The sequence below is a fragment of the Corapipo altera genome, unplaced genomic scaffold (assembly GCF_003945725.1).
Source record: "Corapipo altera isolate COAL_440 unplaced genomic scaffold, ASM394572v1 51, whole genome shotgun sequence".
Taxonomy (NCBI): domain Eukaryota; kingdom Metazoa; phylum Chordata; class Aves; order Passeriformes; family Pipridae; genus Corapipo; species Corapipo altera.
In genome coordinates this window covers 509,966-522,470 of record NW_020884892.1, presented here as the reverse complement: position 1 = coordinate 522,470, position 12,505 = coordinate 509,966, and the positions used below count along the sequence as shown (strand labels likewise).

Below are 12,505 nucleotides of genomic sequence, written 5' to 3'. Positions count from 1 at the left end.
TGTCTGGTCACTTTGTGTGTTGTGGGCAGTGGGAAACGCTGTTTGCTTTATTTGTACTGTTCTCCACTCACAGAAATGCAAACTTCTGTGGAAGGTGCCAGTCAAATCAGGGGCTGGCTCTCAGCCCTGGCTGAGCATGACCTAAGTTAATGCCTGTCAAACCACTGCACGACCACTTAACCTGTGCCCTTCTACTGGAAGAGGAGGCAAGAGAAAACAGTCTGTATAATTTAATTACTGGAAATAAATGTCTGACAGTTTATGACATAAACAAAAATCTTATTTAATCATTACATTCATATCTCATTTTATTTCCCATGGAGTTAATTAACTTTTCAGTCTCAGCAGTGCAGTCACAGTATGCTTTATGCAGTGACACATGAATCACAGAATCACAGAATGGTCTGGGCTGGAAGGGACCATCAAGATCAACCAGTTCCAACTCCCCTGCCATGGGCAGGGACACCTTCCAGGTTGCTCCAAGCCCCACCTGGCCTGGTCTTGAACACCTCCAGGGATGGAGTCCTCCACATCCCTCATCCTGGAACTGCTCACCTCAGAGGCTTGCTAATGTTCTGGGGAAACGTGTCTGGCAGTTTAAATCAAACATTAGTCCTCTGATTAAGTTCTTCTCTCCCAACACACGCATGGCAAAAACATCCTTAAATATATCCTTAGCACATGTCTTTAAATACATCCTTAAATATATCCTTAATGTATTCTTGACAAAACATCCTTAATTTGATCCTCAAGTAGTATCTCTTTCTACATTTACAGTCTGTAATGTCAGCAGAGATACATGGTAATTACTAACGTGCAAAGTCTGCCTCAGTTTTCCTGAAGTTAGGCAAGAATAGAACCTGCTCTCTTTTGGCTTTAAACTCATCTCAAGCTAAAACCAGGAAGCATTTCTGGGTTTTTTTACTCTGAACAGCTCTGAATTCTACTTCTGCATGTGGGTACACAGTAGTTGTGTAACCAAAACGTCTCTGACCCCAACAAAAATCCTTGGACAATTCTGTTCCTAAGACCAAAATTTATAATAGTTTAATAACATACTTTCCTGCAAAGAAAACTTTAGCGGCAAACTTAAGATAACATATTCTTTAAAGTATTAATGTTATGAATAATACAGGAAAAAAAAAAACAAGGAAACAAACATCCCCATCATTGACATAGCTTAAAACATTAATAAAAAGGAATAAATAGCATTCTGAAATGTCATCCAGGCAATAACAACTGCTAAACCTTTGCAGTGTTGAAACTCCACGAAAATATCTTAATACTCCTAATACTAAAATATTAGGAAATACATTTATTAAGTCTGTGAAGTAACCAACTGTTCTGAGAGAGTCTGCAATCTGAACACAAGTCAAAGGTAAGGGATGGGAATTAGAATGAAAAAGAGAAAGAAGAAATGGCAAAACTATTAAATTAAAATCGAAAAGCACTATTTATCTGTCAACTACGGTGGCATTTCCTAATCTGTCAAATTCAAAGGCATAATAGGGAGCACTCAATGAGCAATTATTTTCTACATTGTTAGGAGACAGCAGCCTACCTGTGGGTGCTGAGTTATTACTGTAAGCAGTGGTTTTTACTGTTCCAACAGATAGAAACGTAGTGGAAAAAATTATAATAATTTAAGAAAAATCTAACATTCAAAAGTAAGAAGCCATTAACTGTGAACACAGATCTTCTGAACAATTAGGAAAAAATCCTTGAATAAAGGAATACTGAACAAAATACACTGTAATATCTGACCATAACCAATTAATTTATTGATATAATACAATACCTTTACAACATTTATAGATACACAATAGCAGAGGATAATAGGCAAAAATCAGGGCCTAAGTCCCATATCTTAATTTGCTTACAAAACCAAACAATAGAGGAATTGCTAACTTGAATATTCTTATAAAAGTTTCCTGTTCCTATTCATCTCAACAAAAAGCCTTCCTCCACAAATGAAATGTGCCATTTGAGGGCAATTATTTAGAAAAATGGTTTATTATTCCATAACTTTTAACTCTGAATTTTCAAAGCAGATCTCTCTTAGACATAACATTTCTAGCAAAAACAACTACCTGACCTACTAAAGTAATACACTGAAAAAACTGCTGGTTTTTTTTTAAATTCTTTAAGAAGGAAATAGAGGATCAGATCTATAACATGCCAAAACTGGCTCTAAAGCCTTAGAGGAGTCAGAAATCACCATTTAATTTGGAAAATCAAGGAACCCACAGACAATCATATACATGGGCAACGCAAGGAAGTAAAGCACTCTCCTGGCACATATTGCTGGAGAGGAAGAAGTCAGGACACATATTAAATAAAAGATTTACATTAGTGTCAGAAGTTTCTGGCACACATGGTCATAGTCTTTGCAGGGAGCAATTAGAGAAGTGATCCCAAAGAAGTTATTTAATACTCACAGGCTTCTTGTAAGAATTTTTCTCTAACACTGTCAGAGGTGCAGTTTTTACATGTTTTGATTGCAACGGCCATGGCTGGATTTTCCTGAAAGACATGATTGAGAAAGAATTCAAAGGCAGTCCATCAAAAGCTGTCCTTTAAAATTCCAGCAAGAACTGCTTTGGAGAAAATTACTAATAAATAAAATACCTTTAGCTAAGAAATCACATGTTGAAAGCTTCAGCGTCATTATAGTCAAGACACCTTGTGTGCAACATTTACATCTAATGTGTCTTGGAAATATTTAATCTGTTTTAAACCATGTTAATATTGTGCAAAAACTACGACAAAAGGTGGTAATTTTAACTGAAACTTTTTATGCTATTGAGGATGGTAAACTCTGGACAATATTTAGCAAAAATAACAGGAAACGAGGAGATATATCCTAAAAATATCATTTGGCTTATGCAAGCAAGCAACCTGGAAAGCCAAGTAAAGGAATTTCTGTGGTTCTTGCAGAGGAAAGACTTGCTGCAATTGTGAACCCAAACTACAAAGGAAAGTAAAACAAAGATTTTTATATATTATCTTCACAATCAGTCAGACCAAGGCTTTAAAACCAAGTTAAACACAATGACGTGTATTCAAAACCAAACTGATTTTTTCATCTAATTGCTCATCTTCTGAATACTGAAAAATGAGAAGTTCTTAGTGGATTGAAAAAGCCTGAAATGTTTTAAAACTAAGCATCTACATTACATACACTGTCCATTTTTTAATTGGCAGTTTACAAATGAACCTTTCCTTGAAAGACTACAGGGTTGATGTATGTCCTTCAAACCCAGTTTTTAAGGCCACTGAGAGGTGATTCACAGTTATGTTCCATGTCTGCTCATGACTGCTCTATTTTAAATCTATTAGTAAAGACAAACAGTACCAGAATTAGAGTAGTATTTATAATTTGCAGGCTTAAATGCTTATTTTCTAAGTTGCTCACAACATAGATCTTCAAGTTGACTCAGCAGGAAAATATTGATTAAATTGTCTTCTCATACATAAAATGCCCATAAACTGACTGAAAAACTGGTGGTAAATCATGATTTTATTCCCTTATAAAATCAGGATTGAACAATCAGCCCTGGATGAGACAAGTCTGAACACCTGACAGACCCATCCCTCTCCTGGTTACACATCAAGTTTTTGAAACATCTCATAACCAACAGAAGCATCAAAAGGAAGAGTTTCAGTGTCTGCAAACATCAGAGACCCCAGACATTTTGCATAATGAACACAGAAAAAGGCCTGATATCAGGGTTTTGCTGATATTTTGGTTTTGGATAAGGAGACAAACCTGTGAGGATGTATCAGACCAGCCACAGTTTGTTTCCTGAGCAGCAAACCTTATTTTAAACGACACTTTCGCATTCACTCCACAGTTAATGAGCCTTTAAAGTCAGTCTTACTGGCATGGCTTCCACAATCCTGTATGTATACACCCATTTTCCATCCAGTATCCTAAAAATACAGGCTGGCTGGGATACTTCAGGAACACCCAGGAGAAAGCAGCATTCCAGAAGAGGTGGATGCTGCACAGTCACCAGAATAAGAACTTTACAAGTGCAGTGAAAGGGATAAAAGGAATTTCTGAGATTCAAATCTGAGCTAGAAGAACAAGAGGCAAGAAATCTCCCCTGTATTTTTGCACACAAGCCAAACATATATATGGAAACACTATCATGTTATTGGAATTAATCTTTTGACTACTGTAAGATTTCTTCCCCGAGTGTAAGTTACACTCTGTGACTAGAACATTAAAATTGAATTACATCAACTTTCTGTTTCCCCTTCACATATTTCAATGTCTTAAATGTAGCAAAATTTTACTAATAAAAGTAATCAGCAGGTTGCTGTTTAAAAATATCATAGTAGTCACAGGATGCCTGAGTAAAATCTGCTTTCTAATTCACAAAAAAAAATGGAGACAAGCCAGCATTTACAAAAAAAACCAGAAGGGTCTTTAATTGGTTTTACAGAGCTCTAGATTTATCCACCATGCCCCAAGTGCAGTGAAACATCACTCCTCAGGACTCCTGTTAACTTGGACAGAATTAAATGAAAAATAAGAATCTCCCTCGATGCCAAGTGTATCAGATTTGCTTTCTAAATGAAGGTACCAGAACAGACTTCAAACTTTTCTGAAATAGATAAAATTTATCCTTGTTTACTTAAACATTAACCCACCAAGCCCTGGACCGTAACCAACCAGCTGTTCTTTGGAAATAGTGTTCCTGAAGTCAGAATTAGATTATTGTCCACATGAATTCTTGTATCATCTATCAAAAATACCAATTTTTTTTCTGATATGAAATAAATCTTCATTTTACACTTGCAGAGTTACTTTATTATAAGCTTGAAATTGGTTAAAATTAACTCATTTTTGCAGCCTTCTCTTGCCTTTTTTCCACAAAACTTCATTTTGATCTATTTAATTAGCAGTCCTAGCCTTTGTGGTTGCAGCCTAGAAAAATACATAAACACCAGTCTAAATTACACAAGGGCTGCCAACCTCCCTGGTTTCACTGACGTGACTCTTGTGTGTTGGTGTTTTGATGGATCAGCGTCCAAGCATTTTATATCTTTCAGGAAAAAGTAGTAACTTTATTAAGCTTCTCTGTGAGAGATCCATTGAGATGGTCAGTGGAGCAAATTTTTATTGGTTCTGAAAGAGTCAAACCAAGGCCTCTAAGGAACACACTTGTTTTTTTTTAAATAGAAAAGTTTTATTGTTTGTTTGTTTTTATTTTAGAAGGAGGCTTACCGGGCTCATGTAAACTCCTTGGTGCACATCTCCAAACTGTCCTTCCCCAATGCAGCGCCCCAGCTCAATTCTCTCCCTTTGAATTTCATAATCTCTGGCTACAAGAATATAATGCACTTAAAATATTAAGTTTTTCTGATGAAGGGCAAGAGAAATAATCCACAAGACACAAAACTCAAAAGTAAGTCACTCAATGTCTCACATATGAATAGCTAAGATTAACGTTTGCAGCACACCAACCTATGCAGATGCTGCACACACACACAGTGGAGACCTCTTAAACCTCTGAAACAAATGTTTGAACCAAGGCAATGGGAAAGGAATTGTGAAATCTAAACTGCTAAATTGGCTACTGTGCACTGATTCAAGTGCAATAGACATAATTGAATCCTTCTTAATTACAGCTGGTGAAAGACAAAGCACACAGCTTAGGGCCACGCCAATGTTAAATACAGCCTGATTTTTAAACATCCCTCTGGATGGTTAAGAGAACTCCACTATGTGGTATTTTAGGTTTTGGAACCATCAAAAGAGCCCAGAGAATTTTTAAAGAGGTAACTGCAAGAAAAAAAATACAGAAATGAGAGCATGGCAAAAAAGGATAAAATGGAAGAGCAAAATTTGGAGTGCACTACACCTCTGTCAGTGTGTAACTGAAGCAAAATTGAGATGTCTCGTGGACTTATGCAATTTTGTTCATGTTATGGTTTAATAGGCTGAGAATATTGCTGATAAAAACGGCTCAGTACTTCAGCAAAACATTTAATCAATTGCAATTGAATGACTTCATTTGCAATTTAATTTCTCGCAGACATGGAAAAATATTTCAGGAATAGCAGAAAAGCACATACACTATATGTTTTCACCTTTACTTGTGTTATTCAGAGAAAAAAATATAACCAACCAGCTTAGAACTTCATAACCTTGATTTGAACATCATTCACACTACATCAGAAATTACATCATCTAGAGCTGGATAACAAGGTGATAAATGCCTTTTCCATCTCTTTTTTTTAAGTACTGCATTTTCCTCTTTAAAATCCCAAAGCTAACTGGTTTAACTATAAATAAATAATGTTTATTAAATGAAAGTGAATAGTAAACTTAAAAATTCCACATCATTCCAAACTGCAAGCATACAGGGATGGGTAAAGGGTCTCCTGTTACCTTCATCTATTCCATAGCTTTCTGCAGTGCAATTAAGAGAAAAATCAAATGCTTACTTAGAGCTTCTTAAAAATCAAGACAAGGACAAACATTTTTTTAACATTTTTTCTGAAATATGAAGAAATATACTGATGCAATTTTAAGTTTACATTAGCAAAAGTCACAGATGTGTTCTTGTCATCTTTACTGGCTCAGTCCTTTGGGAGCTGAACATTTGAGTCCCCTTCAATCCAGCAAAGCACTTAATGAATTTCCCTCCACAGCCCACCTCATGGGTTTTGGATTGAAGTCATCCTTAAGTGTTCAGCACCATCCAGGGCTGGGCCCACAAGTAATTACTTCCATGAGAATTTAAATAAAAAGATTAGGGGGGAAAAATAAATTACACAAAGTTAATCTGTTAATAAAAAATAAAGGATATAATTTATCACAGTATGTTTTGATCCTGCAGTTATGTGAACAGAATCACGTAGCGACTTACTGCAAGACATTCAAAACACACTGTTTATTTCTGGAAAACATATATTCTTGCTTTTCAAATACTGACGCTCAAAAATATATGTTTTGCCAAACATATATTCTTGCTTTTCAAATATTTTCCACAGTAGTGGAAACGATGTTGTAAACACTGAGGTGATCATGAAACACTCCTGCCACGTGGGGGGAGTGGGAAACTCAGAAAACTACACCAGTTTAGCACCACCCTCCCCTCTTGCATTAACCAAAACTCATGTTTTTGCAGGACTGTGTATCAAAAGGTTGTCTGCTTCTGGAGAAATCCTGGGTTGCCAAAATGCAACTGGAATTTTGCAGACACAACTTCTAAAATCGAAATATTGGACTTTGCTGTTGAATGAAAAAGCCTTGATTTCAGATTATATTACAATTCGAACAGGCCATTAAGACAAAAATCCTTGTGGTGGCTACAGCATCATTGTTTTTACTTCAAAGATGAAGACTCAACAGAACTTTGAATTTTTATTTTTGTTCCTGAAGTCTTTCATCTTTAACAAAATTGCATGTGGCTCAGTTGAGTTTTCCTCTCTCATGGAATTGGAGAGCAGCAGGTCTGTCACAGAGCAAGGTGAGATACAGTTAGACAGCAATACACAAAGCTTTCCAAACTGTTTGCTCTTATCACAGAGATCTTATCCAATCTTTAAGCTCAGCATCACAATAAAAAAAAAAAACCTTTTGAGACATAAAGAGAATTTCACTGTGAAGTCACTGACAGCAGCAAAACAGAATTTGGTTTTATTTGATTTAAAACCTGAACTTGAAAATCACTGACTCTGTGAGTTTTCACAAGATCTTAAAGAACATTTTCTCTGCATACATATTATTTAAGGCTGAAATATTTTTTGGATAGAAAAGTTCCCAAGTTAACCACTGCACTTACTTGATGGCATTGTATAAGTGTCTTCCTCATCTATAATCTCTGCATAGTCATCAGTCTCTGCAAAGGGAGGAATTGAAGAGTTTCGGGAAAAGCAGATGAAAACAATTCTCCAGAACAACATCTCCAATTTATCAAAACTTGTATGTCACAATCCCCAAGTTCAGCATTGCTGGGACACGTTTACAGAAGCATGAATAAAACTTGCTCATGCATAAATCATGGTATGAGAATGACCTCAGTGCCAATTACATTACGTCACATAGATGCATTCAACAAGGAAGATTCCTTTGTATTCAAAATTCGAGTTCTGTAATTAAAACCCATCTAAATTGCTGGCTTAAAATCTTTTTAACAGTGAATTCCATTTTAGTAAGGAAAAAACATTATTAATGGATTAAATTGCTTCAATTAAAAACCTTCAATAAAGAATGAAAAACAGTCTGCTAGTTTTTTATGTCAAACAGGCAAAAGACACTAATGATGTTCCAGGGCAGCATCTACCTTCTGTCAGTGTGACCAGCTGAGTTATTTACCACAGAGTCTTCTAGAGCACAAAGACCTTTTAAGCCACACTCTCACCTTACATCCAGTTTTCTTGCATTAGTCTCAATTTTCCTTAATTAGTGGAAATTCACCACTAGTTTTGCTGTCAAGAGTCAAGATCTCATGGACAGGGTTTGAAAACAAGTTCCCAAAATTTTTCAGAAAAATGAGAGAGCCTTTCTTCCTCTGTTTAAAACTTACAACTTTTACATGATCTGTTCTCAAAATGGTTTAAATGGTGTCAAGTCATATCAGAAGGTCCTTCTCTTGCTCTAAAGAACTTCCAGCATGTGTAGATCATCTCCTGAAGGTCAGACAAATTTCCTCCAGGGGTTACAAAGCCAGTCCACAACAGCAGGATAATTTTTTACTTCAAGGCTGTTAAAATATACTCACTTGAAATTTATTCCCCCTTTTCCCCCATCTGCCCTGGAGCATATGAATATTCCTACACCTCCCCTGGCATGATTTCCAGCGTGATGGTTTCTGGCTGGTGAATGTGACAAAGCCACAGCGAGAGTGGGAAGAAGGATGGGATGATCCCTTTTGGCAGCAGCCCCCAGTTCAACCAGTGTAAGCCAACTCTGAAACCAGAGCAAGGCTCATCAATATTATACACACAGACAAACCAGAGGCTTAGTTTTCAGACAAGCCCAATATTCAGCAATTAGGAAACTACAGGTTGCCTATAAACCTTGGAGTTCAACACACTTCAGGGAGTAAATGCATTTTATGTAGTTTTATGATCCCAGCTTCTTACTACTTAAATAGAATTAAAGCTATTTTTCTTTTGAACTCCTCTAGGAATATACCAGGTCTTGTAAAAACAGAATCAGGAAATCCTATGTAATTAGAATTTTTGCTAGGCAATTTCAGTTTAGGACACTGTGAAACAGAGTCACGTAATGAAAATTCAATTAATTATGAAGACAGTGCACAATTCTGAACAGGCAACGCACTCCAGAGGCACTTATCTCTTTCTTAGTACTTTTTTTCCTCCCTTACATTATAAACTAAGGTTTTTGTAGAAAATAAGCCTCAGTTTAATCTAAAAAATGAGCATCTGTTTGAAAGGAATCAGTTGTGTGATACCAATGTGATGAGGCTAAATCACTTTGCTTCCTTCTAACATCGTGGCAGGGTGTTTTTTAACTTTCATGGAGGATACCAAAATTTATTAATCTATGTAAAAAATAGGCTGGATGAAAGACATTATAAACATATTTGAGAAAAATTTTAAAAGTCTGGAAACAAGAACTGAAGCCACTTAAAAAATCCCATAACCTACTTGTCACAGTAGGTTATGGAACAGTGCTTACAAAATGTGATCAATGACATGGCTTGTTCATCACTCTACTTTAAACTAATGAGTTAATTTATACTAAAAGCAATCTCAGAACAGCACAGAGACCTTTACAGGGTTTTGATCCATTGCTCAAAACCGTCATGAAACTAAAAGAGTCTTCACAGTCAACCCAAATAAATTAAATGTATGCAATTAACTACACAAATATTTCTTGTTACACATTTAACACTCTGGAGAGGAATATATAATAAGAATTCAGAAAATAATTCATATATATATATATATCTATATATCTGTCACTGTTTCTGGGAATCAGAGGAAAATTCAATCAAGGCATTAACACTGACATGCTCAAAGTGTTTTGCAATAAGGACAACTGACCTCCCTCACGTACAGGCTTGACCCCACAGTTAGTCACAGACTGAGACTGCTACCAGCTCTGCTCAGACCAGAGCTGTGTTTGCTAAGGGATATTCCAGAACCTACATGGGGCCTAAAGCACAACTGAGCCAGGCAAGGCTCTGCAGGCTGCTCCACAAAGGAGAATGTGTCAGAGCGCTCCCAAGAGCTGAACGCTCACAACAAAGCAGCGGTTCCAGATGTCTCTGAGGTCTTGGTAAGTCTAGAAAAACTCAGATTTAATAACAGGGCTCATCACTGCTGCTCTCTCATGTGTTTTAAACCCAGCACTGAACCCTTTCGCTTGTTTTCAACCCCAGATTCTTGGAGATGGAAAAACGAACAGGTCGCTTTTGGACAAAGGTAGTGGTGGTCACCCTGTGAATGAGCCAGTTTGAGCTTTACTAAATCTGAATGCATTTATTAAACAGCAGGAAAAACTATCCTAGGATATTAAATCCACAATAGTTAATCCATGATCTTAACACCTGTTTGAACTTTCCCTTTTCATGATTTTTCCCATTTATGAGAGCTTGTAATTTATAAAAGATGACAAGCTCCAATAAAAAGCTACCTAGGGTCAGTATCTGAAATATAATTTATGACAGAAAAGATGTCCTTTTCATGTTTAAGAAAAGAAAGAAAATTGGGGTGGTATCTTTAGTTTATATCTGAAGGAGAGCAAGCAGATGAAAAATTATACACTTCCTTTACATTTTAGTGGAAGGACGGTCACAAGACATGATTTCTATTTCCTCTTATCATCTTCCTTTGCATGCTGCTTTTATGCCCTTTTAGTATCTCCTACTCAGAAGAATAAAGATACATACACTATCAGTACCAGCAGTTTGATTTTTTTTTCCCCCAACATCAGATGGAATCCTTTAGAAAAATAGCTAAAAAAAATCTCTTTTAAAAAACCAAAACCCAACTTGTTTTCAGAGGAAAAAAAACTAATGAAGTCTGCAGAACTTAAATATTTTGTAATGAGTTTCAAAGTTTTGTAAAAAAACCCCAAAACATTAAAATCTGTCTTTAAAATTAGTGGTTTGAATAGCTGAAGCTTGATTAATACTCATGTCTCCAATCTGCATTAATCTATCGTGTACAGCTTCTTTTCATGCAAGGAGCACTTTGATGCCTTTAAAGTTTTACCTAGTAGACTCATTTCTCAGGTGTTGATCTCACTCACTGACCAAACTGATTGTGATATAACCATTTCAATCAAACTGGACACTCTTGCAAACTTCTAAACCTTCTTTGCATCATGCCACGAGTCTGATTGCAAACACATGCAGTCCCACATCCCCATGTGTTTGAAATAATTTGTCCTTTTTCAACTCCAGTTTAGCAGAAAGCATTAGTTGGCACAGCCTGTAAAGTACAATATATATTAGCCAATATCCAAAGCAGACTGCTTTTTAACACTAAAAAACTGCATAAAATGTATTACTGAAATGTGCATTAAGTGTATATGGATATAAGAGTTGCATATTGCACGTTAGTAACACACAGACTAGAAAACGTATTACCGTCCCCACTAATTTCATCTGCAGATCCAGGTGGCATGCAAGGAGAGAGAAAAACAGAGGGGGAGAGAGAGGGGACAGAGAAGGGGGAGGGGAAAATATACTATTAAATTCATGAGTAATCCAAAAGTATTCAGACTGTAGTTATCTTATATACCTGACTCAAGAGAAACCAGAAAAGTAGCAGAATTTAAGACTTCTCACCTAAAACCCAAGGGACAAAGATATGCTCTAAGAAGCTTGTATGATGAAACAGAGTTAATGACTTTCAAACACAAACGTACACAGGAATTAAATTTGGGAGTGGAACTAGTTATTTTAATGCACTACTAAGAAAAGTCAGTTTCTGGTTTTATTCAGTTCTTCCAAACAGATCTACAGCCAGAGGAGTTGGTTCAACTTGACTCTGCACTGAGGACTTTGGATAAGCAGAGTTGATGTTGACCCTTTCAGAGCAAGTGCACTCCTGTCGCTCCCGTGCTATCACCAAGACATGACTAAGAAATGGAACCATCTAAGTATCAATCACACACAGCAGTATTACAATTGCAGTCGTACAAAGCTGGAATTTAAATGAGTGGCAAAGGGAGCGACTCTACAGGGAAGAGGCTCAAAGGAGCACTGGATTCCACGTGTACTGCAGCAACCCTACTGCACACCAACACCCACAGCACAAGCTAAGGCACTTTACACACTATTTATAAATAAAAGGTAATTCTTCTTACCCCTAACAAAGCCAAACCGGTCCAGTCCAAGTGCTGAACCAGCACGCAGCCAAAAGCATCGCTGTTTTCAGTGTTTAATTCAAAGTGATCTCAGCCGATGCTTATTGTTGCTGTTCTATTTCATTCATACGCATGCTGCATCAGGGGTCCAAGAATGAAGTCAAAATATAGTAACAAAAAACCCATGGCAGACAGGGGCTG

At 36.7% G+C, this 12,505-nt stretch overlaps 1 protein-coding gene across 19 annotated transcripts in view; it reads right to left on the bottom strand.

Moving 5' to 3' along the window:
• Positions 1–12,505, bottom strand: part of PTK2 (protein tyrosine kinase 2) — a 190,444-nt gene that overhangs the window by 33,563 nt on the left and 144,376 nt on the right. For 8 of the 19 annotated variants that reach the window (XM_027645649.1, XM_027645631.1, XM_027645633.1 and 5 more), the window contains 5 exons: positions 11,583–11,600; positions 7,803–7,859; positions 6,404–6,424; positions 5,237–5,334; positions 2,439–2,523 (listed from right to left, as the gene is read on the bottom strand). In XM_027645649.1, coding sequence (XP_027501450.1) covers positions 2,439–2,523; positions 5,237–5,334; positions 6,404–6,424; positions 7,803–7,859; positions 11,583–11,600 — 279 coding nt within the window. The remainder of the gene's footprint in view (positions 1–2,438; positions 2,524–5,236; positions 5,335–6,403; positions 6,425–7,802; positions 7,860–11,582; positions 11,601–12,505) is intronic. The other 11 variants (XM_027645635.1, XM_027645636.1, XM_027645637.1 and 8 more) reach the window with 3 other exon arrangements.